Source organism: Lonchura striata, chromosome 35 (genome assembly GCF_050655825.1).
Source record: "Lonchura striata isolate lonStrDom1 chromosome 35, ASM5065582v1, whole genome shotgun sequence".
NCBI classification, from domain to species: Eukaryota; Metazoa; Chordata; class Aves; order Passeriformes; family Estrildidae; genus Lonchura; species Lonchura striata.
This window is the reverse complement of record NC_140737.1, coordinates 7,224,635-7,249,481: the sequence shown is the minus strand read 5'-3', so window position 1 is coordinate 7,249,481 and position 24,847 is coordinate 7,224,635. Positions and strand designations below refer to the sequence as shown.

General features: G+C 51.7%; 4 protein-coding genes across 6 annotated transcripts in view; 2 read left to right on the top strand and 2 right to left on the bottom strand.

The window, feature by feature from the left end:
• Positions 1–24,847, bottom strand: part of LOC144248556 (uncharacterized) — a 65,782-nt gene that overhangs the window by 36,619 nt on the left and 4,316 nt on the right. The gene's annotated exons all lie outside the window — the stretch shown is intronic.
• LOC146764332 (olfactory receptor 14A16-like) lies at positions 801–1,733 on the top strand. The gene has a single exon (XM_085564973.1). The coding sequence runs from the start codon at positions 801–803 to the stop codon at positions 1,731–1,733; it is 933 nt and encodes a 310-aa protein (XP_085421099.1).
• LOC146764331 (endogenous retrovirus group K member 5 Gag polyprotein-like) lies at positions 5,840–14,291 on the top strand. 3 transcript variants are annotated; one of them, XM_085565349.1, is made up of 3 exons: positions 5,840–6,029; positions 7,747–8,840; positions 12,635–14,291. In XM_085565349.1, the coding sequence occupies exons 2-3, from the start codon at positions 8,061–8,063 to the stop codon at positions 12,668–12,670; spliced, it is 816 nt and encodes a 271-aa protein (XP_085421475.1). In that variant the 5' UTR covers positions 5,840–6,029; positions 7,747–8,060; the 3' UTR covers positions 12,671–14,291. The 3 variants fall into 3 exon arrangements, 1 of the variants encoding a protein (XP_085421475.1); XR_014950917.1 differs by lacking the exon at positions 7,747–8,840; XR_014950918.1 differs by lacking the exon at positions 7,747–8,840 and having other exon boundaries at positions 12,613–14,291.
• On the bottom strand, positions 17,401–18,333 carry LOC144248760 (olfactory receptor 14A16-like). Its single transcript, XM_077790752.2, has one exon. The coding sequence runs from the start codon at positions 18,331–18,333 to the stop codon at positions 17,401–17,403; it is 933 nt and encodes a 310-aa protein (XP_077646878.2).

The following is a 24,847-nucleotide window of genomic DNA, read 5'->3' as shown; positions in this document are numbered from 1 at the left end:
ACTCCTCAGCCCTGGGCAGCAGCAGCATCACCTCTGCAGGGCCCAGCAGGGCTCTCCTGAGCTGCCCTTGCCCAGCTGCACACAGAGCCTGCCCCAGCCAGGGCCCTGCACACAGGCAGGTTTCTGTAGGGCCGGGCCGAGGGCACACAGGGTGGGATGGGCTCTGTGAGCGCTGGCAGGGACAAGGCACCTCTCAGGAGGGGATGTCCAGGCCCAGGGAGATGCTCAGGGAAGCAGAGGGGGCTGAGCAGAGCAGTGCTGGGGGAACAAGCCCATCCGGCCCCTCACCTTCCCTCAGCCATGGGGAATCCTTTGCCTCTCACATCTCTCTGTGGCAAACTCTGAGTGCAGCAGGAATTCTGGGGATTTCTGACCTCAGAGAGCCAGGAATGATGTGTGGGTAGGGAAAGTGTTCTATACATATATTCCTAAATCCATGTCCTCCAGACTTGGTAGTGCAGATGGTACCAAGCCTTTCTGCACTATAAGTGAGTCCCCTGAAAACTCCTGAATATCCAGCCTTGTCCCTCTGCCACAGGGCCACAAACCCAGGGCAGCAGGGCAGGGATGGCTCCTCGAGAGCCCCCATGCACAGACCTGGATGCTCCTGGCACACTCAGCCAGCACAACTGGGGCTCAGGCAGGGACCTGGGTGAAGGTTTTCCCAGAGCAGGAACAAGGGTGGGTGAGTCCCAGCAGGACAGGCTGCAGGGAATGGCCCAGGTTTGGCTCTGAGCAGCCTCTCCTGACTTGTCCCTGTCCTTTCTCCATGAACAGGTGCCCATGTGCAGCCACAGCAGATGTCCAACAGCAGCTCCATCAGCCACTTCCTCCTGCTGGCACTGGCAGACACGCGGCAGCTGCAGCTCCTGCACTTCTGCCTCTTCCTGGGCATCTCCCTGGCTGCCCTCCTGGGCAACAGCCTCATCATCAGCGCCGTAGCCTGCGGCCACCACCTGCACACGCCCATGTTCTTCTTCCTGCTCAACCTGGCCCTCAGCGACCTGGGCTCCATCTGCACCACTGTCCCCAAAGCCATGCACAATTCCCTTTGGGACACCAGGAACATCTCCTACACAGGATGTGCTACTCAGCTATTTTTCTTTCTCTTCTTTATTGGAGCAGAATATTTCCTCCTGACCATCATGTGCTACGACCGCTACGTGTCCATCTGCAAACCCCTGCACTACGGGACCCTCCTGGGCAGCAGAGCTTGTGCCCACATGGCAGCAGCTGCCTGGGCCAGTGCCTTTCTCAATGCTCTCATGTATACAGCCAATACATTTTCCCTGTCCCTGTGCCATGGCAATGCCTTGGGCCAGTTCTTCTGTGAAATCCCACAGATTCTCAAGCTCTCCTGCTCCAAATCTTACTTCAGGAAATTTGGGCTTCTTGTGGTTATTGGTAGCTTATCATTGTGTTGCTTTGTGTTCATTGTTTTCTCCTATGTGCAGATCTTCAGGGCTGTGTTGAGGATCCCCTCTGTGCAGGGACGGCACAAAGCCTTTTCCACCTGCCTCCCTCACCTGGCTGTGGTCTCTCTGTTCCTCAGCACTGCAGTGTTTGCCTACCTGAAGCCCCCCTCAATCTCCTCCCCATCCCTGGATCTGTCCCTGTCTGTTCTATACTCGGTGGTGACTCCAGCCCTGAACCCCCTCATTTACAGCCTGAGGAACCAGGAACTCAAGGCGTCAGTGTGGACACTGATGGCTGGATGCTTTCATGAAGATTAAACTGCTGGCAAATTTATGCAAATCAATTTGAATAAAAGTCATATTTGATACTTCTTGTTGGTTTATTTTGGGGGTTCTTTTTACATTTTTATGTTGTTCACAAAGAAATATAATGCTTTGTACCCTTTCTCATTTTGTTTCTCTCCATCTTCCCTGTGCCCACAGACTATGTCAATGAGGCACTTCACTCTCAGTGGCTTTAAATGAACTCAAGAATATCCCAGCACAGTTTTCTGCAGAGGTGCCCTTTGGTTGCCTTCTCTGGAGCTGCAGCAGCAATGTCTGTGTGCAGAGCTGGGGCAGATCAGTGCTTGCACAGCAGCTGTGCCCAGGAGCAGCAGCACTTGGTGCTGCCAGTGCTGCTCCCGTGGCCCTGCCCCACTGCCCTGGTGGCCCTGGTGTTGCTGCAGGGCCTGAGTGCTCTCGGGGCCGGGCACAGTCCTGGGGGTGGCAGTGCCGGGGCTGCAGCAGGGACAGGCCATGGGCACTGCTGGGGCAGCACTGACGCCTCAGGCCAGGGCCTGGGGGCTCCAGGCTCCTTGCCCAGGCTCTCTCAAGAACATGGCCAGGCCAATGCTCAGCACAGAAAACCCCCGTGAGCAGCCCCAGGCTGTTGGTGTGGGGACATGAACCTGAGGCAGCACAAATGCCATCAGCCCCTGGGGCCAGGAAGGGCTGGGGACGCCAGGGAAATCACTCAGCTTTGTCCTGGCCTCTGCAGTCAGCCAGAAAGTTTGTTCCCATCAGCTGGGAGTTTCCTGTCCCACTGCAGATGCTGCTGCTCAGAGCCAGGGCTGCCTGGCAGCCACCCCCAAACTGCCCTGAGCATTTCCTTGGCTTCACCTTTGCTTTCTTTACTCTTTCTGATATAAATTTCTTCCTCTTGCCCAGCCCTGTTCCCACCCCTGCACACAGCCCATCCCTGTTTGCCCTTCCTCTCTGGGCTCACTCCCCATTGCAGTTCCTGACTTGGCACATTGGGAATGTCCCTTGGGGAGCAGGATCATCCCACAAGTGCTGCAGGAATTCTCTGCAGGCTCCTGTAGTGCCTGGTGCTGCTCCCTTGCCAGAGGCACCGCAGGCCAGGGGGGCACATCTGGGCTGCTGTGTCTGCCTGTGGGGCTCCCTGTTCTGGGCAGTGAGGAGGAGCTGCAGAGGCTCTGCAGGACTGACAGGATGGGCTTTGGGGCTGTGAGGAGAAGCTGAGGGACCTGGGCTGCTGGAGCTTCTGAAGAGGAGGCCCAGGGCTCCTCCTGCAACTGCTCCAAGGGTGGTTTCAGAGAATCCCAGCTTCAGCAAGGTTGGAAAAGACCTTGGAGATCATCAAGTCCAACCTGTGCCCTGACACCACCTTTTCTTCCCTGAGGCTCCTCTTCTCCAATATCAACAACCCCAGCTCCCTCAGCCGCTGCTCACAGGACTTGTGCTCCAGACCCCTCACCACCCTTGTTCCCCTTCTCTTGACATGCTCCATCCCCCTCATGTCCTTCCTAAATTGGGGACCCAGAACTGGACACAGCACTCGAGATGCTTCCCAACCAGTGCCCAGCACAGGGGAAGAATCACTGCCCTGCTCCTGCTGGCCACACCATTCCTGATCCAGGCCAGGAGCCATTGCCCTTCTTGGCCACCTGGGCACTCTGCTGGCTCATGTCCAGCCTGCTGTCCATCAGTCCCTGCAGGTCCCTTTCTGCCTGGCTGCTGTCCAGCCCCTCTGTCCCCAGCCTGTAGCGCTGCAGGGGTTGTTGTGGCCAAAGTGCAGGACCCGGCACTTGGACTTGTTAAACCTCACCTTGTTGGATTTGGTTCCTGGATCCAGCCTGTTCAGGGCCCTGTGCAAAGCTCTCCTACCCTCCAGGAGATCAACACTCCCAGACAACTTGGTGTCACCTCGGTTCCATGAGGCCCCAGAGTGTCCCAATTGTGTCCATGATTCCATGAAGCCTCCCAGTGTCACAATGTCCCTTTGCTCTCATGGGACCCCTTGTTGTCACAAAGTCCCTTGGATCCTTGGGCCCTGCACTATCACAATGTCACCGTGGTCCCCCAAGGCCTTGCAGTGTCACAGTGGATCCTTGGTTCCATGAGGTCTGGCAGGGCAGCAATGCTCTCCTTGGTCCCACAGTGTCACAATGGCCTCTTGGTCCCAAGGGCACCACGGTGTCAAACATGTTTACTTCATTCCAGGACTCCCAGAGGCGCAGCACTGTCCCCTTGGTTCCATGGGGCGCTGCAGTGTCACCATGGTCCCATCATGACACTAGGTCCTGCTCTGTCACAAAGCTCTGCATGGTTCCACAAGGCCCTGCAGGATCACAGTGGCCTCTGGGGTTCCATGAGGCCTCAGAGTGCCAAAATGAATTCCTTGGTGCTGCAGTGTCACAATGGAGCCCTGGTGACACAAGATCCTGCAGTGTCACCTGGGACCCTGGGTTCCATTGGGCACCAGAGTGTCACAATTGTTCCCTCAGTTCCCAGAGTCCTTGCAGTGTCACAATGGCCCCTTGATTCCATTGTCCCCAGGCTCTCCCAAGGCTCTCCCTGGTTCTGCAGTGGCACAATGGCCCCGTGGTCCCCCAAGGCCCTGCAGGGTCACAGTGGCCGCTGTGGTCCCAGACTGTCACAATGCACTCCTTGCTTCCATCCAGCCCCACAGTGTCACAATGACCCTGTGGCTTTGTGGTGCCATGTCGTACACAGTGTCACCATGGTCCTCTCAGTGCCACCAGGCCCCGCAGTGTCACAATGACCCCTTGCTTCCCAGGGCTCTGCAGTGTCACAATCATCAGAGAATCGGCCTGGCTGGAAAAGACCTTGGAGAGCATCAAGTCCAACCTGGGACCCAAGACCACCTTGTCACCCAAACCACGGCCCTCAGTGCCACAGCCAGTCTTTCCTTAAACACTTCCAGGGACTCTGACTCACCCACCTCCCTGGGCAGCCCATTGCAAAGCTCAATCACCCTTTGTGTGAAGAATGTTTCCTGATGTACAGGTTAAATGTCCCCTGCTGTAGCTGAAGGCTGTGTCCTCTTGCCCTGCCCCTGTTTTCTGGGAAACAAGCCTGACCCCAACCTGGCTGCAACCTCCTGTCAGGGAGTTGCAGAGACTGATGTGGTCTCACTTGAGACTGTTTTTTTCCAGGATCAACGACCCCAGCACCCTCAGCCACTTCTCACAGGAGTTGTGCTTCAGACCCCTCACCAGCCTTGTTGCCCTTCTCTGGACATTCTCCAACTCCTCCATGTCCTTCAAAAATTGGACGCAGCACTCAAGGTGCTCCCCTGTGGGAACTCAAAATGCCTCTCAGACATTTTTAGAGGCTCCAGGCCGTGGTCAGACGCAGTCTGGACCCCAGCAGGCAGCTGGATTTAGCTGTGATTTCGAGTTTGAACCATGGAATGAATTACCAACTTTGAAGGTAGAACAAGCAGTCACAAAGTGCTAGATAATATAGTAAATGTAGTCACAAAGTAGGGGGAAATATTTTTTGGTAGTGTACAGGGGGGTTTTAGTGCATGTACAGGGGGGTTTTTACTTTGTACATGGGGGTCAGAAGTTCTAAGATGGAGGAAAGTGGGCTGAACCCATCCTCCTTCTTTCTTCTTCCTTGCCTCCATGTTCTTGGTGATGTTGGCACTCACAGATTGGTTTAGAATAGAAAAACACTTGGTAACGTAGGTAATAGGTATTGGGGGATAATTGTAAACATGTTATACGTAATATATCTTATAAAAGATAGCAGCAGCCCTGGGCGGAGAGAGAGGAGAAGAAGACACCGGACAGTCAGGGTGTCAGGAGTGTGTGCCTCTCTGCCTGGGCCGCTGACCAAAGGGCCGCAGCCCGAGAACTTAATCTGTTAGATAACTAGCAATAAAACATCTTGAGACCGAACAAGAAGAGACTGTGGAGTTTTCCTTTGGGAACGCGGGTTGGAGGAGAAGCTCTACCACCACACAGGAACCCCAGCCAAACCCGGGGTTCCGACAACTGGCGTCCCTGGGTGGGCATCAGCAAGAAGACCAAAAAGAAACATCAAACAACCTCCAACCTGCATCAGCGGAGAAAAGAAAAAAAAAAAAAGGAGAGAAGAGCAGAGCACACACTCGCCGCAAATTCCAAGACGAGAGGGAGCGGACAGCTCGAGATAAGAACCTGACCTTCACCGAAACAACTCGTCTCGGGGACTTTCCAGGGAGGAGACGACCCAGAAGCGCGCCTGGGATCTCTCACCTGTGACCTGCTGGACGGTGATCAGTGCCATCTCCGGACTGACCTCGAGCCGACACAGCTTTTGGTGAGAACGGTCAAAATTAAGAACATGGGGGGGGAATTCTCCCAAGAGGAAAAAGAAATAGTATCTGCTTTCCAGGGCATCATCTCTGCCCATCCGGTAGAGATTGCTCAAAAGGAGTTGAAAGATTTATTATTATGGGTGCGGTGTAACTTCCCACACTCAGATCCAGATTTGTTGTATGAGCCAAATTTTTGGCAGGAAATTAACAAGCAATTATATTATCAGGCTATAAAAAATAATAAGCTTGCCGCAAAACTTTTATCTTCAGCAAGAACAGTTTTAGAGTCACTCTCACAACGCGGCAGCTCGAGCCAGGCAGCTACGGCTCCTGGTGACAAACAGGAGGGGGGACAGTCCGGCCAGCAGCTTGGGACAGACCCTCTCCCCACAAGCACAGGACAAGCGGGAATGCTTTCTGTGGAACATCAGGGAGATGATACCCCATCGCGTCCCGTGTCCCCGGGTTCTCACTGTTCCTCAGTTTCCCAAGAGTCCCTAAGCTCCTCCGACGCAGAAATTCCCCAGACGGAGGTGGGCGAGCCAGGCACAGCTGCGACCCTCAGTGGGGGGAAGGCATTGCCCAAGTCCAAACCCACGGTGGGGGGGGCAGCGGCGGCGGCAGCAGCTCCGGTGGGGGAAGGTGCGAACGTGAGTGCAGAGCAGGGGGAGGAGGGAGAGGAAAGCGCCTCCACATCTGCGCAGGCTGGGAGTTCAAAACAGCCCGCGCAGAAGGCGAGGCCGGGGAGAGCGGCGGGGGCGGGACGGATCGGGGCGAAAGCGGGGGGTGCGAGTGCGGCGGTGGTACGCTCGGAGCGCCCGGTGACGCGTTCAATGTCGAGAATCCATGAGGCCGCAGAAGCGGCCGCCCAAAGGGTGCGGGAACTTGGCTTCCTGACCGCGGCAGCCAGGGCTGCTGAGGAAGCGGCAGAGGGACAGCGGGAGGCGTTCCTCGCTGCAGCTCAGGCGGCGGGCATGCGCGCGAAGGTCGAGCAAAACCTAACAGCCACGGGTGGAGGGGATTTCTCACATTTCGAACGCGCGGGACGGGCACACAGGGGGCGGAGGCGGCGCGCGCAGGCTGTGGGTGCTGGCATGGAGCCAGGAGACGGGCAAAGTGAGACGGAAACATCAGGGCTGGAATGGGAACAGGAGGGTGATTGCGTCAGTCTTGGGGGGGACGGCAGTGGCTCTGATTCGGAGGCGGTGCGGGGCGGAGCGAGGCCAAAGCATAGCCAGGGTCGGAGCAGGAGCGTTCACTCCCCTGAGATGACGCAGGCAGGGATGGGGCGTGGCCAGGAGGTAAACATTCCTCAGGGCACCGTTCCATCACAGTTCCCATGGCAACAGACAGCCCAAGCCCACGGCCAATCCCTGTCTGCTTCTGACATGACCAAATTAGAACAGTTGTTACAACAAGAGTCAGTTTCATCAACTGCAGGGACTGCAAACGTGAATCAGTTATTAGGAGAAATGCTCAAAAGTTTATCGGGAATTAGTGCGGGATTTGCAAATGTAAATCAGTTGACAGAAGAGGTGTTAAAATGTTTGTCAGAAGTGCAGATTGAAGAGCAGAGTGCGGTTCCGACCTCAGCTGGTCAGGCGGCAGCGCCATCTAGCGGCGGAACCACAACATTGCAACAGGCTTCGCAGAACTTGTCAGGTCGAGGCACTGCGCCACCCAGTGGTGGGACTGTAACATTGCAGGACTTTTTTCCAGTTTCTTATAAGAAAAAATCCAGGGTGAAAAAAGTCACATCTGCACGGCAGCAGGAACCTCCACTGGCACCGGAACAGTGCGGGACTCAGGACACTTCTGCTGAGGCGCAGCAACGAGAGGAAACGATACGCATCACTGCTTCGGAGGGTGTCCCAGCTTGGACAATTCCAAAATCAAGGTCTGCCAAACTTTCGGGGCAGGGAGAGTCAATTTTAATATCAAAGGGGGTTGTTGAATTTCTTTTACGATATTTAAGCACAGCCTTGGAGTCACAGCCAGAACTGTTGGTTCATCTCCCAAAAATTTTCCAAATAATGCAAGGCAGTCGTGTGTTCTCCTCCACAGCAGATGCTTCACTTTTCTCCAGAGGCTTCCAGCCTTCGTCTTCACAGATGCTGCAGACGCCATTGGTATCGGTGAGTGCTGCTGCACCAGAACTGCAGCCACAACAGATGACTCCACTCTACAGGCAAGTACCCACTGAATTTACAGCTTTGCAGAGCGCAAAAGTGGACTGGCAGGACATTCGAGCAGAATTGGAGAAGGAGAAAGGTTTATTGCAGGGCTCGGGAAATATAATGATGCCAGTGAACTATGACGCTCAGGGCCAAAACCCAAGATGGGAACGCCTGGATCGTGGAGCAATCAAAGATTTAGCTAAGGCCATTCGGGACAATGGGTTGTCATCACCATATTTCAAGCAGATGTTAAAAAGTATTTTTGGAATGTATGATTTGACACCGTATGATCTTAAATATCTTGCGACATCAGTTCTTACAGACACCCAAGCTCTCGTGTGGCAGAAGGCGTGGAGGAGATCCCTGGAGGAGCTGAGAGCCAGATACCAGGGCGGGCCGAATGCGAACCTCACCATGGCGCAGCTTGCTGGTGATCCTCCTGAGGACGATCCAACTCAACAGGCGGTGAGGCTCCCGCGTCACGTGCTCAGCGACATCAAAGAGGCAGCACGGAGGGCGATTCTTCAAATTGCTCCAGCGGGGGTCCAGGACACAATCTACACCGAGATCAAACAAGGTCCTGCAGAGCCGTTTTCTTCATTCGTGGATCGTCTTTCTCAGGCGGTGGAGCGGCAGGTGAGCGAGGAGGGAGCGAAACCACATCTGGTCAAAAGCCTCGCGTTCTCCAATGCCAATCCGGAGTGCAGACGGATCATCAGCATGATGCCGCACCAGGCCACCTTGGCAGACATGATCGAGGCGTGCAGCAAGGTGGGGACACCACAACATGTTGCTTCCATCATGGAGGAACACTTGGGGGATCAAATTGAAAAACGTGTTAGGGAAGCTCTTGCAAATTATACAAAGAGCAACCCTAATGCAGAGAGACGGTGCTTTGGGTGTGGGGCACAAGGACATATTAAAAGGAACTGCCCACAACTTTCAAAGCCCAACAAGCCACCAGACCTTTGCCCTCGGTGCAGGAGAGGGAAACATCTCGCCAGTGAGTGTCACTCACAGACAGATGTGGATGGGAAACTTCTTCCTATTCCGGGAAACGGGAAAAAGAGCGCGAATCAACGCCAGCGCGCTCAGACACAAATCCTGGCAGTGACACAGAACCAACAGGGACAATCCTCGGGGAGCAACAAACAGAACCTCTCAGCAGAGCAATCTCCAAAATCCCCAGCGACCCAGACTTGGTACCACCCGGATTCCAATGCGTCTTGGCAACCTCCAAACTGACGTGTCTTTTGGACAATAGCCATGCAGTGATACCTACAGGTGTCACAGGGACTTCTTGGAAAAGACAGGACTTTTTAATAATGGCCAGGGACAGGAGCAGTATCCTTGGACTTGTTGTTTATCCATCTTTGATTTCAGCAAACTGTAATGAAGAGCTGATGGTCACGGCAAAAGCCTTGCGACCACCTCTGACAATTCCACAAAACACACCGATTGCTCGAGCTATGGCTTTGCCATCTCATCCAGAAAGGCAAGCCATGCCGGTGTTCAACAAACGGGACTCTTTTCCTGGTAATCAAGCAGAAGTGCATGCATCTTGGGTGAAACATTTGAGCCGGGATCGGCCCATTGTTACTTGTCAGTTGACTTGTAACGAAAAGACAATTGCTATTACAGGGATGCTTGACACAGGAGCGGATGTTACAGTTATTTCATATATTTTTTGGCCTCGGGAATGGGACTTGGTTGCACCTTTGGGTTCTCTCACAGGCATAGGGGGGAGTTCCCTGTGCATGCAGAGTGAGAACGCAATTGTTGTCACAGGTCCGGGAAAAAAGACAGCAGTTATCCGTCCTTTCATCGTGCAAAAGCCCATCACAGTATGGGGAAGGGACCTTTTGGCACAATGGGGACTGAAATTAGAATTGGATTTTTAACAGGGGTCACTGTGGCACTCGCCACTTTGAAACTGACCTGGAAAACAAATGATCCTGTTTGGGTGGATCAGTGGCCCCTGGAGCAGAAAAAATTGAGTGCATTGAAAAAGTTGGTCCAAGAACAGCTGCAAAAGGGACACATCAAACCAACAAACAGCCCATGGAATTCCCCAGTGTTTGTCATTCACAAGAAAACTTCAGGGTCTTGGAGACTGCTTCATGATCTCAGGAAAATCAACGAGGTCATCGAGGACATGGGGCCACTGCAGCTTGGGCTTCCATCTCTCTCGATGATCCCAAGGGACTGGTCGCTTGTGATCATTGATCTCAAGGACTGTTTTTTCAGCATTCCACTTCATCCAGATGATGCCCCACGCTTTGCATTTTCTGTTCCAAGCATCAACAGAGAAGAACCTTTGCAGAGATACCACTGGACGGTTCTTCCTCAGGGACTCAAAAACTCTCCAAGCATTTGTCAATGGTACGTGGCCCAAGCCTTGCATCCAGCACGAGAAAAACATCCAAAAGCAAAAATTATCCATTATATGGATGATTTGCTCATTGTGGCACCAACAAAACAAGAAGTGCAAGAAATTCGTGACTGTGTGATTGCGCAGGTGCAAAAATCAGGACTGGAAATTAGCACACCAAAAATACAGGAAATTGCACCTTGGAAATACCTGGGGTGGAAGATCACGAAACAAACAATAAGGCCACAGAAACTGGAAATTAATACAAAGATCACCAATCTCCAGGATTTGCAACAGCTTTTGGGGGAGATCAACTGGATGAGACCGATCCTGGGAATCACCAATGACGACATCTCATCGTTGCTTGATCTTTTGAGAGGGGACAATAACATCAAATCTCCCAGAACTCTGACGCCTGAAGCAAAAAAGGACCTTGAAAAGATCACAGACATGATTCAGCAGAGACAAGCACATCGCTTTGTAGAATCATTGCCTTTTCATTTAGCAGTGTTGGGGGAAACAGCACAGTTATATGGGTTGGTTTTCCAATGGGATTTGTCTCAAATGGACCCTCTTTTGTTGATAGAGTGGGTTTTTTTAGCTTACAGGCCCTCAAAAACAATTCTAACGGATCTAGAAATGGTAGCACAGATTATCATTAAGGCGAGAACCAGGTTGTTGACAATGTCAGGCAGAGATTTCTCAGTTATTCATGTTCCTTTGAAAAAAGTATATTTTGAATGGGCGATGCAGAAATCACAGGATTTTGCAATTGCTTTGTTAGGTTATCCAGGAATTTGTACTGTTCATTTTCCAGCTCACAGGATGCTGAATGCGAAAGTAAGTCTCAGAGAAAAGCCAAAAATAAGCCAGGAACCAGTGGATGGGATGACAGTGTTCACCGATGGTTCAGGAAAAACTCATAAATCAGTAGTTACATGGCAAAATTCTAAAACAGGGGAGTGGGAATCAGACATAAAAATGGTACAGGGTTCACCACAAATTGTAGAATTGGCAGCAGTTGTCAGGGTTTTTCAATTGTTTCGGGAACCTCTCAATCTGGTCACAGATTCAGCATATGTTGCAAATGTGGTCAGACGATTGGAAGGATCACTTTTGAAACACACTGACAATGAAATTTTATATTCATATCTGTCATGCATGAGAACAATTTTGGAAAACAGAGAACACAAATATTTTGTTACACATATCAGGGCACACTCATCACTCCCAGGGTTCTTAGCAGAGGGAAATGCTCAAGCAGACAAACTCACAATGACCATATCTCAGACATTGCCGGATATTTTTGAGCAGGCAAAATTGAGCCATGCATTTTTCCATCAGAATGCACAGGCATTGGTGGAATCCTTTCGCCTCTCCAAAAGTCAGGCGAGGGAGATCATCAATGCTTGTCCAGACTGTCAGCTTGTGCAGCCTCCTGCGTCTACAGGAGCTGTCAATCCAAGGGGATTGCAGAGTCTTCAGCTCTGGCAGGCTGATGTCACAAAATACCCATCTTTTGGGAGGCTCAAAAATATCCATGTTTCAGTTGACACATTTTCAGGGGCAATTTTTGCATCATTACATACAGGGGAAACCGCAGAACATGCCTGCAGACACTTTTTGCAAGCTTTCGCATCACTCGGGGTGCCACAAGAAATAAAAACAGATAATGGTCCAACTTATACAGGCAAAGTGCTTGACAAATTTTTGAAAAAATGGGGAGTGAAACACATTTTTGGTATTCCTTATTCTCCCACAAGTCAAGCAATCATTGAAAGAACACATCACACCCTGAAATCCCTTTTGGATAAACAGAAAAGGGGAGAGGCAGGTTCAACACCTTATATGGGGCTGAACAAAGCTCTGTATGTATTGAATTTTTTAAATGGTTCTTTCTCAGAGCCCACACCACCAATTGTTAGGCATTTTACAAACAGTACACAAGCAAAGTTAAGGGAAAATCCTTTGGTTTTGATCAGAAATCCGGAATCAGGACAAATTGAAGGTCCATTTACATTAATAACTTGGGGCAAGGGTTTCGCTTGTGTTTCCACAGAGCGAGGACCGAAGTGGGTGTCGGCGAGGCACGTGAAACCTTTCCGGGTGCAGACGCAGGTGGACGTGGACCCGAGGAGCAAAGAAGAGAGCACGCAGACGGAGGCAGACAAGGACGCTGCAGACGTCTCGTCAGACAACAATTAATTATTCAGAGACTTGGGGTTTTTCGGGGAAATTAAGTGTCATTTAAATATTGCTGCATTGCAGGGTTTTTCACAAAGGTTGGGGACATGGACATGGAGTTTAGACAGGTAGTGTTCATGTGTCTCATTTTCTTGTCCGTTGCTTCGGACAATGAGACAGATTTTCCCATGAAACAACCAAGGGAAAATGTGTGGGAAACTTTGGCAAAGGCAGCGGGTCTGGACAGTATTTGCCTGACTCATTCAAAGCCAGGGAAACCATTTTCAACATGTTTGGTAGGTGTACCAGTGAAGGAGTGGCCAATTCCAAAAAATATCCCTCTAAAGGTTTTAAAAACCTTTTCAGATCCTATGGAAGGGTGGCATGTTTGGACACCATACCTTCCTGTGGCTCACCTGGAACCTCCAGAACTAGACATTTTTGGGTCAACAAAAATGAAATATTGCATCAAATTTGATCCAGTGGGAGTGGCAAAGACAGATAATCATACAATAGATGTCACTCCAAATCTATCTTTTTATAAAAATGCATCATCTTGGTGCAATTACACCAAGGTGACAAGCAAAGCATCCCTTCAACACCCAGTCACTTTACCGAAGGGAGTGTTTTTGATTTGCGGGGACAGAGTTTGGCCTGCTATCCCTGCAAAAATCAAGGGCGGTCCATGCAGCATTGGGGAACTCTCATTGATTGCACCTGATTTGAAAACTTTAAAGGAGCAGACACGCAGGGAAGAAAGATCCCTTGATCAATACAGTCCAAATTGTGATGATGATGTTTATACCTGGGACAAGGCTCGGAGAATTGCAGTTGCAATTTTCTCGCCCCAAACAGCATCAGGGGTGGCCTTGACACATTTGGACCACATAGCTTGCTGGTTGAGCAAACACAGTCGTGCCATTTCGTCTGCACTGAGTGACATGTTAACAGATATCAGCAGTGCAAGACAGGCAGTGCTTCAAAACAGAGCGGCAATTGATTATTTGCTGCTGTCACATGGGCACGGATGTGAAGAGTTTGAGGGGATGTGCTGCATGAACTTGTCAGATCATTCAAAATCCATTCATGAAAATATAAAACAAATAGAAAGTAGTATCACCAAGCTGAAAAAAGTAACAGGGTCCTGGTGGGATGATTTCTTTAACCTTTTTGATCTCTCACCAGTGTGGAAAGAAATTTTGAAAGTAATATCATATATTCTTATAGGGCTTGTAGTTCTTCTGCTTGTCATGCCATGCATTTTCATGTGTATTCGAAGGGCCTTGAACAAAGTGGCAAAGCAGGTGTTTTTGGTTCAAACAGGGAGGGGAGATGTGGGAACTCAAAATGCCTCTCAGACATTTTTAGAGGCTCCAGGCCGTGGTCAGACGCAGTCTGGACCCCAGCAGGCAGCTGGATTTAGCTGTGATTTCGAGTTTGAACCATGGAATGAATTACCAACTTTGAAGGTAGAACAAGCAGTCACAAAGTGCTAGATAATATAGTAAATGTAGTCACAAAGTAGGGGGAAATATTTTTTGGTAGTGTACAGGGGGGTTTTAGTGCATGTACAGGGGGGTTTTTACTTTGTACATGGGGGTCAGAAGTTCTAAGATGGAGGAAAGTGGGCTGAACCCATCCTCCTTCTTTCTTCTTCCTTGCCTCCATGTTCTTGGTGATGTTGGCACTCACAGATTGGTTTAGAATAGAAAAACACTTGGTAACGTAGGTAATAGGTATTGGGGGATAATTGTAAACATGTTATACGTAATATATCTTATAAAAGATAGCAGCAGCCCTGGGCGGAGAGAGAGGAGAAGAAGACACCGGACAGTCAGGGTGTCAGGAGTGTGTGCCTCTCTGCCTGGGCCGCTGACCAAAGGGCCGCAGCCCGAGAACTTAATCTGTTAGATAACTAGCAATAAAACATCTTGAGACCGAACAAGAAGAGACTGTGGAGTTTTCCTTTGGGAACGCGGGTTGGAGGAGAAGCTCTACCACCACACAGGAACCCCAGCCAAACCCGGGGTTCCGACACTCCCCAACCAGTGCTGAGCACAGGGGAAGAATCACAGCCCTGCTTCTGCTGGCCACACCATTCCTGATCCATAGGAGTGCCAGTGGTTGGATGAGGGAAATTGTGGGGTGGGGGAAGAGACAAAGTGTTAGTGATTGTCAGCCATGAAGGGTCTTGATTTTCATATCTGTTCAAACTGCACAAGAAGGTGCTGAGGGTCAATATCAATTGGATATTGCTGATATCAATCTATAATCAAGAAAAGAAAACCGAAAAAACCAATTCTCTCTGCATTTTTTTCACTACAGTATATTCACTTTAAATACACTTGTGAAATCTGTCTAATTAACCACAGAAGAATTGAAAACTTCAGTTATTACCAGGGGTTTTTCTTGTTCAAGCATTTTGAACATATGTCTATGAGCTTTTCCCACTGAAGTCCTGAATTGAAGAGCTCAATAAAGAAGAAGCCTCTAGAGCAGTAAAATTCATCATCAACCTCCAAGTGTCTGAGGATGCATCCCCATCAGAGCAGCAATGAGCAGAAATGGGCACAGCTTTGTGGCTGCCCCAGCTCTGGGATGGGCCCTGGGCCTGGAGCAGGAGCAGCTCTGGAGGGCCCCAGACTTTGTGACAACAAGGGGACCCATGGAACAAAAGGGACATTTTGACACTGGGAGGCTTCATGAAATCATGGACACAATTGGGACATTCTGGGGGCTCATGGAACCGAGGTGACACCAAGTTGTCTGGGAGTGTTGATCTCCTGGAGGGTAGGAGAGCTTTGCACAGGGCCCTGGACAGGCTGGATCCAGGGCCCAAATCAAACAAGGTGAGGTTTAACAAGTCCAAGTGCCGGGTCCTGCACTTTGGCCACAACAACCCCTGCAGCGCTACAGGCTGGGGACAGAGGGGCTGGACAGCAGCCAGGCAGAAAGGGACCTGCAGGGACTGATGGACAGCAGGCTGGACACGAGCCAGCAGAGTGCCCAGGTGGCCAAGAAGGCCAATGGCTCCTGGCCTGGATCAGGAATGGTGTGGCCAGCAGGAGCAGGGCAGTGATTCTTCCCCTGTGCTGGGCACTGGTTGGGAAGCATCTCGAGTGCTGTGTCCAGTTCTGGGCTCCCAATTTAGGAAGGACATGGAGGGGCTGGAGCATGTCTGGAGAAGGGGAACAAGGCTGGTGAGGGGTCTGGAGCACAAGTCCTGTGAGGAATGGCTGAGAGAGCTGGGGTTGTTTATCCTGCAGAAAAGGAGGCTCAGGGGAGACAAGGCGGTGTCAGGGCACAGGTTGGACTTGATGATCTCCAAGGTCTTTTCCAACCTTGCTGAAGCTGGGATTCTCTGAAACCACCCTTGGAGCAGTTGCAGGAGGAGCCCTGGGCTTCCTCTTCAGAAGCTCCAGCAGCCCAGGTCCCTCAGCTTCTCCTCACAGCCCCAAAGCCCATCCTGTCAGTCCTGCAGAGCCTCTGCAGCTCCTCCTCACTGCCCAGAACAGGGAGCCCCACAGCCAGACACAGCAGCCCAGATGTGCCCTCCTGGCCTGGGGTGCCTCTGGCAAGGGAGCAGCACCAGGCACTGCAGGAGCCTGCAGAGAATTCCTGCAGCACTTGTGGGATGATCCTGCTCCCCAAGGGACATTCCCAATGTGCCAAGTCAGGAACTGCAATGGGGATTGAGCCCAGAGAGGAAGGGCAAACAGGGATGGGCTGTGTGCAGGGGTGGGAACAGGGCTGGGCAAGAGGAAGAAATTTATATCAGAAAGAGTAAAGAAAGCAAAGGTGAAGCCAAGGAAATGCTCAGGGCAGTTTGGGGGTGGCTGCCAGGCAGCCCTGGCTCTGAGCAGCAGCGTCTGCAGTGGGACAGGAAACTCCCAGCTGATGGGAACAAACTTTCTGGCTGACTGCAGAGGCCAGGACAAAGCTGAGTGATTTCCCTGGCGTCCCCAGCCCTTCCTGGCCCCAGGGGCTGATGGCATTTGTGCTGCCTCAGGTTCATGTCCCCACACCAACAGCCTGGGGCTGCTCACGGGGGTTTTCTGTGCTGAGCATTGGCCTGGCCATGTTCTTGAGAGAGCCTGGGCAAGGAGCCTGGAGCCCCCAGGCCCTGGCCTGAGGCGTCAGTGCTGCCCCAGCAGTGCCCATGGCCTGTCCCTGCTGCAGCCCCGGCACTGCCACCCCCAGGACTGTGCCCGGCCCCGAGAGCACTCAGGCCCTGCAGCAACACCAGGGCCACCAGGGCAGTGGGGCAGGGCCACGGGAGCAGCACTGGCAGCACCAAGTGCTGCTGCTCCTGGGCACAGCTGCTGTGCCAGCCCTGATCTGCCCCAGCTCTGCACACAGACATTGCTGCTGCAGCTCCAGAGAAGGCAACCAAAGGGCACCTCTGCAGAAAACTGTGCTGGGATATTCTTGAGTTCATTTAAAGCCACTGAGAGTGAAGTGCCTCATTGACATAGTCTGTGGGCACAGGGAAGATGGAGAGAAACAAAATGAGAAAGGGTACAAAGCATTATATTTCTTTGTGAACAACATAAAAATGTAAAAAGAACCCCCAAAATAAACCAACAAGAAGTATCAAATATGACTTTTATTCAAATTGATTTGCATAAATTTGCCAGCAGTTTAATCTTCATGAAAGCATCCAGCCATCAGTGTCCACACTGACGCCTTGAGTTCCTGGTTCCTCAGGCTGTAAATGAGGGGGTTCAGGGCTGGAGTCACCACCGAGTATAGAACAGACAGGGACAGATCCAGGGATGGGGAGGAGATTGAGGGGGGCTTCAGGTAGGCAAACACTGCAGTGCTGAGGAACAGAGAGACCACAGCCAGGTGAGGGAGGCAGGTGGAAAAGGCTTTGTGCCGTCCCTGCACAGAGGGGATCCTCAACACAGCCCTGAAGATCTGCACATAGGAGAAAACAATGAACACAAAGCAACACAATGATAAGCTACCAATAACCACAAGAAGCCCAAATTTCCTGAAGTAAGATTTGGAGCAGGAGAGCTTGAGAATCTGTGGGATTTCACAGAAGAACTGGCCCAAGGCATTGCCATGGCACAGGGACAGGGAAAATGTATTGGCTGTATGCATGAGAGCATTGAGAAAGGCACTGGCCCAGGCAGCTGCTGCCATGTGGGCACAAGCTCTGCTGCCCAGGAGGGTCCCGTAGTGCAGGGGTTTGCAGATGGACACGTAGCGGTCGTAGCACATGATGGTCAGGAGGAAATACTCAGCAGAGATGAAGAACATAAAGAAAAAGAGCTGAGCAGCACATCCTGTGTAGGAGATGGTGCTGGTGTCCCAGAGGGAATTGTGCATGGCTTTGGGGACAGTGGTGCAGATGGAGCCCAGGTCGCTGAGGGCCAGGTTGAGCAGGAAGAAGAACATGGGCGTGTGCAGGTGGTGGCCGCAGGCTACGGCGCTGATGATGAGGCCGTTGCCCAGGAGGGCAGCCAGGGAGATGCCCAGGAAGAGGCAGAAGTGCAGGAGCTGCAGCTGCCGCGTGTCTGCCAGTGCCAGCAGGAGGAAGTGGCTGATGGAGCTGCTGTTGGACATTTGCTGTGGCTGCACATGGGCACCTGTTCATGGAGAAAGGACAGGGACAAGTCAGGAGAGGCTGCTCAGAGCCAAACCTGGGCCATTCCCTGCAGCCTGTCCTGCTGGGACTCACCCACCCTTGTTCCTGCTCTGGGAAAACCTTCACCCAGGTCCCTGCCTGAGCTCCAGTTGTGCTGGCTGAGTGTGCCAGGAGCATCCAGGTCTGTGCATGGGGGCTCTCGAGGAGCCATCCCTGCCCTGCTGCCCTGGGTTTGTGGCTATGGGGCAGAGGGACAAGGCTGGATATTCAGGAGTTTTCAGGGGACTCACTTATAGTGCAGAAAGGCTTGGTACCATCTGCACTACCAAGTCTGGAGGACATGGATTTAGGAATATATGTATAGAACACTTTCCCTACCCACACATCATTCCTGGCTCTCTGAGGTCAGAAACCCCCAGCATTCCTGCTGCACTCAGAGTTTCCCACTGAGAGATGTGAGAGGCAAAGGATTCCCTGTGGCTGAGGGAAGGTGAGGGGCTGGATGGGCTTGTTCCCCCAGCACTGCTCTGTTCAGCCCCCTCTGCTTCCCTGAGCATCTCCCTGGGCCTGGACATCCCCTCCTGAGAGGTGCCTTGTCCCTGCCAGCGCTCACAGAGCCCATCCCACCCTGTGTGCCCTCGGCCCGGCCCTACAGAAACCTGCCTGTGTGCAGGGCCCTGGCTGGGGCAGGCTCTGTGTGCAGCTGGGCAAGGGCAGCTCAGGAGAGCCCTGCTGGGCCCTGCAGAGGTGATGCTGCTGCTGCCCAGGGCTGAGGAGTGGCTGAAGGCCCTTTGGGAGGCTCCCAGCAGAGACACTGACCACCCAAAGTCACAGTTCTGGAGTCCCTGTAAATGTTCAAACATTCCTTTGATGATCCTGTGTGTCTTTTTCAACTCAGAATGTTCTGTCATTCTGGGACTACAATTCCTGTTCTGCTTCTCTCATCCCCCTGTTGTCTATAATTAAAGGATAAAAAAAAGCATTGCAACAGTATGAGAACAATAAAGTAAAAACCAGATCTCTATTGGAAGTTTCCAGGTGTCCCAGTGGGGATGAGGCACACCCGGCCCCTGATTTCAACAATTCATTAAGGTTGATTAATTAGGATATTTAACAAGGACATTCAAAAGGATATTCACTTGTCCTAGTTACACACCCCTGGCTCAAAACATTGGAGTAGGTCCAAAGACTTTTTTCCCCCAGTTTTCATTATCACTGCTGGCATACAAAAACCAAAATGTTCTTCTTGTAGGTCCTCACCATGTTGAAATGACTATATAAAATTCAAAAATGTATTTATACAGTCAGTTTATTTTTCTAAATTCTAAGAGAAACCATAAGGAAATGTACTAGAGTTAATTAAATATTATAGATATAGAGATATATACTAACAGTTTAATATTGTTCAGTAAGAGTTTAAGAGAGTTAATCAAGAGTTTAATAGCAATAATTAAGGATTATAGTTTTCTAAGTATATAAATATAATCCTAGGCTTACCTTCTTTGGGAAGTGTCCTCCGGAGCTGTGCCCAGGCTGGTCTGGAGCTGGAGCAGCCCTGCCCCAGCCAGCCCCTCTCAGCAGCAGCACCTGCCCTGCTCAGGGTGGCTCCTTCCCCCCACAGCTCCTGGCCAGCGCTGGGAGCAGCTCCAGGGCCGGCTGAGAGCTGTCCCTGGCAGGCAGCAGAGTCCCTGGCCCAGCACAGCGCCCTGGGCTGCAGGACCCTGCTCTGCAGGACAGCCCTGGGCACCCCTGGCTGCTCTGCACAGGAGATGAGCAGAGAATGCACTCACAGGATCTGTGGGCATTGGGATGTTCCAGCTTTAGGAGATCTCTCCAGGAGCTGCAGCTGCATTGTCCTGCAGCCAGAGGTTCCTGTGCCAAGGGCGGTCAGTGATTCTGCCCCGGGCACTTCTCAGCCTCTTCCCAGCCCTGACTGATTGAAGCTCTCTGTGCCTCTGTGCTGTGCCCGGGCTGGCTGCAGGCAGTGCCCCAGCCCTGCTGGGCTGGCAGAAGAGCTGCTCAGCAAGAGAAATGTGCTTTTGAAGCTTTTCCTGGTTACCAGGATCACTCTCTGTGCCAGGCGCCCGGCCCAGCTCAGCAGCACAGATACAGCACAAGGACTTTAATGACCCTCTGGGGCTTTGTGCTCAGCCCTGAACATCAGGCCCTGAGAGGGAGCTGCAGAAACCTCTGCAGAACTCCAAGTCAGAATCCAACTCCAAAGTTTCTTGGACTTTTAATGGGTCCCACTGAGGGACACGACTGAGAAAGTGTCCCCAGGCCCCAGGCAGAGCAGAGAACTGGAGGCACTGATGCCAAGTGGGGACAAAGAGAAGCCAAGTCTTGGTGCCCTGGGGCACAGCAGGGTCTGTGCCACCAAGGGCTGTGAGGAGACACCTTGTCCTGAGGCTCTGGGGCCTCCTGGCACAGCCCCAGCCAGGCTGGGCACTGTCACCCCCTGGTCCTGCCCTCAGCATCCCCACCTAGCCCACATCCCAGTGGCCTCAGGGATCTGCTGGAAGGAGTCCCTGGGGAGCCTTGGTCAGGAATGGCCCTGGGGGCTCCTTCATGCTCCCAGGGACTGCAGGATTTTCAAAGGACTTTGGCTTTTGCTTTGGCCTTGGAGTCTCTGAGAGGTTTCTGCAATCATAGCCTCCAATTATCTGCTGTAATTAGTCCATGGAGAGGCTTTGTCAGTAACAACACTCAGTGGGGCTCATTAATGCTTCAAGGTACTTCAGTTCTTTTAAGGTACTTGGTGTTTCCCTTTTGCTACAGACTCTGTGAGAGGTTTGTGCAATCATGGCCCCAATTATCTGCTTTAATGAGTCCCTTGAGAGCTTTTTACTGACACTCAGTGGGGCTCATGAATACTTTGAGATTCTTAACATTTGTGAGTACTTTGGATTTTCCTTTCCACATTGAGAGTTCTTTGTGCCATTTTCAGTCTCTGAGAGTTTTTTGTGCCATCCTGGCTTCCAGTTCTCTCCTCCAAGGAGTCCATGAAGAGCCTGTGGTATAGGTGGACCTTTGTGCTTCCCATTACTGCTTTAGACTCCAACCACTTTGGGGTTTTCATCTGACTTGGACTCCAGGAAAGGTTTGTGCAATCTCTTCTCACGCCCTGAGGTTCCAGTGCTCAGCTCCAAATGCACCACAGGGCTCATTAGGATCAAGCAAGTCCTGACAAACCATGGCTCTGCCTCAATTTCTCTCTGCTCTCGTGCAGTTTGTCAGGAAGTTTCTGTAGTGGTTTTGGTTCACCAATTTGAGATTTCTTGGCCAATGCATCAATTAGTGTGGTGGGTTCAGTGTTGGCTAATTACCAGTGCACTCACTAGAATATACTTACTCATTTCCTGCTGTGAGGTAGGATTAGGAGAAAGGCAAAGTAGTCACAAAATTTTAAAAGTGTATAAATAAAATTGTATTAACAATAATTAAGAAAGAGTAATAAGAATTAGAACAAAACTTTCAGAACACTTCCTCTCTACATACAATCTGAAAATGTAAAGAGACAAAACCTAAAATTTTCAGTCAGTTTACCACCTCTAAAATAGTCTTTCTTCACTTCACTTAGGAAGAGAAGTTCTTCTTGTTAATGTTAAGGAGAATTCTCCACAAGAAAAAAGTTATCTCATGGCTTTTCATTTCCGCAAATTGCAGCTGCCTGGAGAAATCTGCATTTGTGAACTCCCTCCCATCTTTTCCCACCTTTTCCCACAGCTGTGCTTATGGGCCATGCCAAGTTATGGGGTATTAGTTTTGAGATGTGCTGTTTAAGAGCAACAGTTCTCTTCATCTCTTTCTGAAATCATCCTCATCTGTGGGAACAGAGGTCATCTTCTCTCCCTGAGGGCACAGGGTCTCATCACTGTTCTCCCTTTCTCTGTTCAAACTTCTCATGGGTTCACATCTACTTCAACATTTACTTACTTTAGCATAGAGGTCTTTGCTGGACAAGTCATCTCCCCGTACTTTTCAATGCATTATAGGGAAAAAGAGAGTCTGATGTATCCATGACATCCTTCTCCACAGCTTAACCAGAGTATTCCAGCCCCAAGATCAAGGCATCTCCTCATCCCTTCCATCTGGGACTCAACTTCCTCTTCCCTGCCCTCGGTGTGTCCATGTTGCTCCTCTGTGTGCCTGCCCTGTGTCCTTTTCTCTCACTGGAGGGAGGATGGCAGCACTGGCAGAGTCAATATCTCCCAGGGCTGCAGATGGTTCCGTGAGCCCGGCCGGGCTCGGTGCTTGCGGCCGGAGCTGTTTTGCCATGGAGGTTCCTGCAGCGGCTGCGCTGGGGCTGTGTCAGGCTGGGCCGCGCTGGGGCAGGGCCAGGATCTCAGCAGCCAGGCCAGAGCCCAGCAGCAGCACGGCCGGGGCCGATGGCTTCTCCTGCCCTGCCCGCCGGCTGCGGGCGAAGCCCAAGGGTGGCAGAGCCTTGGCCGAGCCGGCCCGGCCCGGGGCTGCTCCTGGGGCCCGGCGGATCCTGGCCGGGCCCGGGCTGGCGGCGGGGCAGGGCTCGGCAGGGCCAGATGTCAGCACCCGCAGCCACGGCCCGGCCTCGGCCCCGCGGACTCCCCTGCCCTGCCCGGCAGCCGATGGCGCCTGGCGGCTCCCTGGGAAGGGGCCCGGCCCCACGGCAGGAGCCGCCCGGCCCCACGGCCGAGACGGGGCTGGGCCGGCCTCGGCACCTCTGTGGGGCCAGAAGGGAGAGAGACCCAGCCAGGCTTTCTCATCTCTAACTTGTGTCTGCACAGAGGCGTCTGCAGCTTCCTTAGTGCTTTAACAGATTGTCAGCTCTCAAAGCTAATTACTGATTGGTTTTTGTCAGACACACAGGAAACTGCTAGCAGCTTCTCTCAGGACATCACTTCTGTGATGCAAAACCACCACAGCAGCACAGAGCACAGAGCTCCTTTGTCCATATGTAGTGGTCATGTGCCTGAGGCCTCAGAATCCCTCCTTGGGAGATCTCTGGGCCCTCTCCAAGGTGTTTTGAAATGAAAATATTCAGCTCATGGTCTAAGAAAATTACCAGAGGACAGAGCCAGCCAGACCTCTCTGTCCTGGCTACTTTTGTCTGGGAGCACTCCTTGGATATATGGAATTTGGGAGGCAAATTCTAATTTTGGCCATGGTTCCTGGAGATGAAGACCAGTTCTTTTCCATAGGAATAAAGGAACAGAGCCCTAGTGTTTCCCTGGGTGGATGAGAGATGATCACCAGAGGACATGGCCAGCCAGAACTGGGAGATTTTTTTCTGCAAGATACACTTGCATATAGGAAATTTTTTATGGAGAGTACCAATTTTGACAATGGGTATGTTAAGAGAGGGACAGTTCTTTTCCAAAGCAAGGAAAGCACGGAGCCCCAGTACTCCCAGAGCTGATGAGAGGCAGCCTTTGGCATCCCAAGATCAGCCAGACCTGTCAGGTGGCCCCTGGCAGGCCAAGCCAGCCAGACCTGGTCCATGTTCCCTCGCTTCCATGGGGCCCCACAGTGTCCCAATGGTCCCTTGCTTCCAGGAGTCTCTGAGGTGTCACAATGCCCCCTTGGTTACATGAGGCCCTGAAGGGTTGGAATGGTCTCCATGGTTCCATCAGGCCCCACAGAGTCATAATGGTCTTTGGGTCCATGAAGCCCCATGGTGTCACCATGGCCCCTTGGTTCCATGGGCTCCAGTGGTGCCACAATGATCCCCTTGGTTCCATGAGGTGCCCACAGTGTCACAGTGATCTCCATGGGAAGGAAAGAACTGAGCCCCAGTGTGGCAGGGGCAGCCACCAGAGGCCAAGGCCAGCCAAACTTGATGGTACTGGCAGATTTTGTCTGGGAGCAACCCTTGGATATAGGGAATTTTATAGGTGGAATCCCAATTTTAGACATGGACATTTGGAGGAGGATGGTTCTTTCCATAGGAAGGAAAGCACGGAACACCAGCGTTTGAGGGGCAGATGAAAGGCAGACATCAGAGGCCAAGGGCAACCAGACCTCTCTTTCCTGGTAGCTTTTGTCTGAAAGCAACCCTTGGATATAGGGAATTTGGGAGTTGGAAGCCCAATTCCCACAATTTCTGCATAGATAAGGACGGTTCTTTTTTCCATAGGGAGGAAAGCACTGTTGTGTTCCGCCGCTGCAAAGGGCGCAACAACTGCCCCAGGCCCCAGAGTCTCAGACCTCAGGCAGACACCAATGACCAACAGGGAAAGGAAGGCAACAGGACAGGTCTTGCTTTAGAAAACTGAGGATTCTTCATTTTCCCAGGGACATACACAAGAAACAAGGTGGTAGGGTCAAGACTTTTATGTTACAGGGTGGGATGGAGTTTAGGATCAAAGTCCAATATTAAGAGGAGCAGGAGACTGCAAAGGGGTGGATTGAGGAGGACAATCAATGGAAAAAACTACACTGGGGACATTGCAGCACAATTTAAGCCAATAAGGGTACAGAAAAAGAACATTCTGGGGCCATTCCTCATTTGATCAT

What these genes read in the sequence shown, in the direction of transcription:
- LOC146764332 (XM_085564973.1), top strand. Translation starts at nt 801, where the DNA reads ATGTCCAACAGCAGCTCCATCAGCCACTTCCTCCTGCTGGCACTGGCA.
- LOC146764331 (XM_085565349.1), top strand. Translation starts at nt 8,061, where the DNA reads ATGCAAGGCAGTCGTGTGTTCTCCTCCACAGCAGATGCTTCACTTTTC. An exon ending in CTCAGGCGGTGGAGCGGCAG is followed by an intron (nt 8,841 to 12,634) that starts GTGAGCGAGGAG and finishes GTGTTTCCACAG; the next exon opens with AGCGAGGACCGAAGTGGGTG.
- LOC144248760 (XM_077790752.2), bottom strand. Translation starts at nt 18,333, where the DNA reads ATGTCCAACAGCAGCTCCATCAGCCACTTCCTCCTGCTGGCACTGGCA.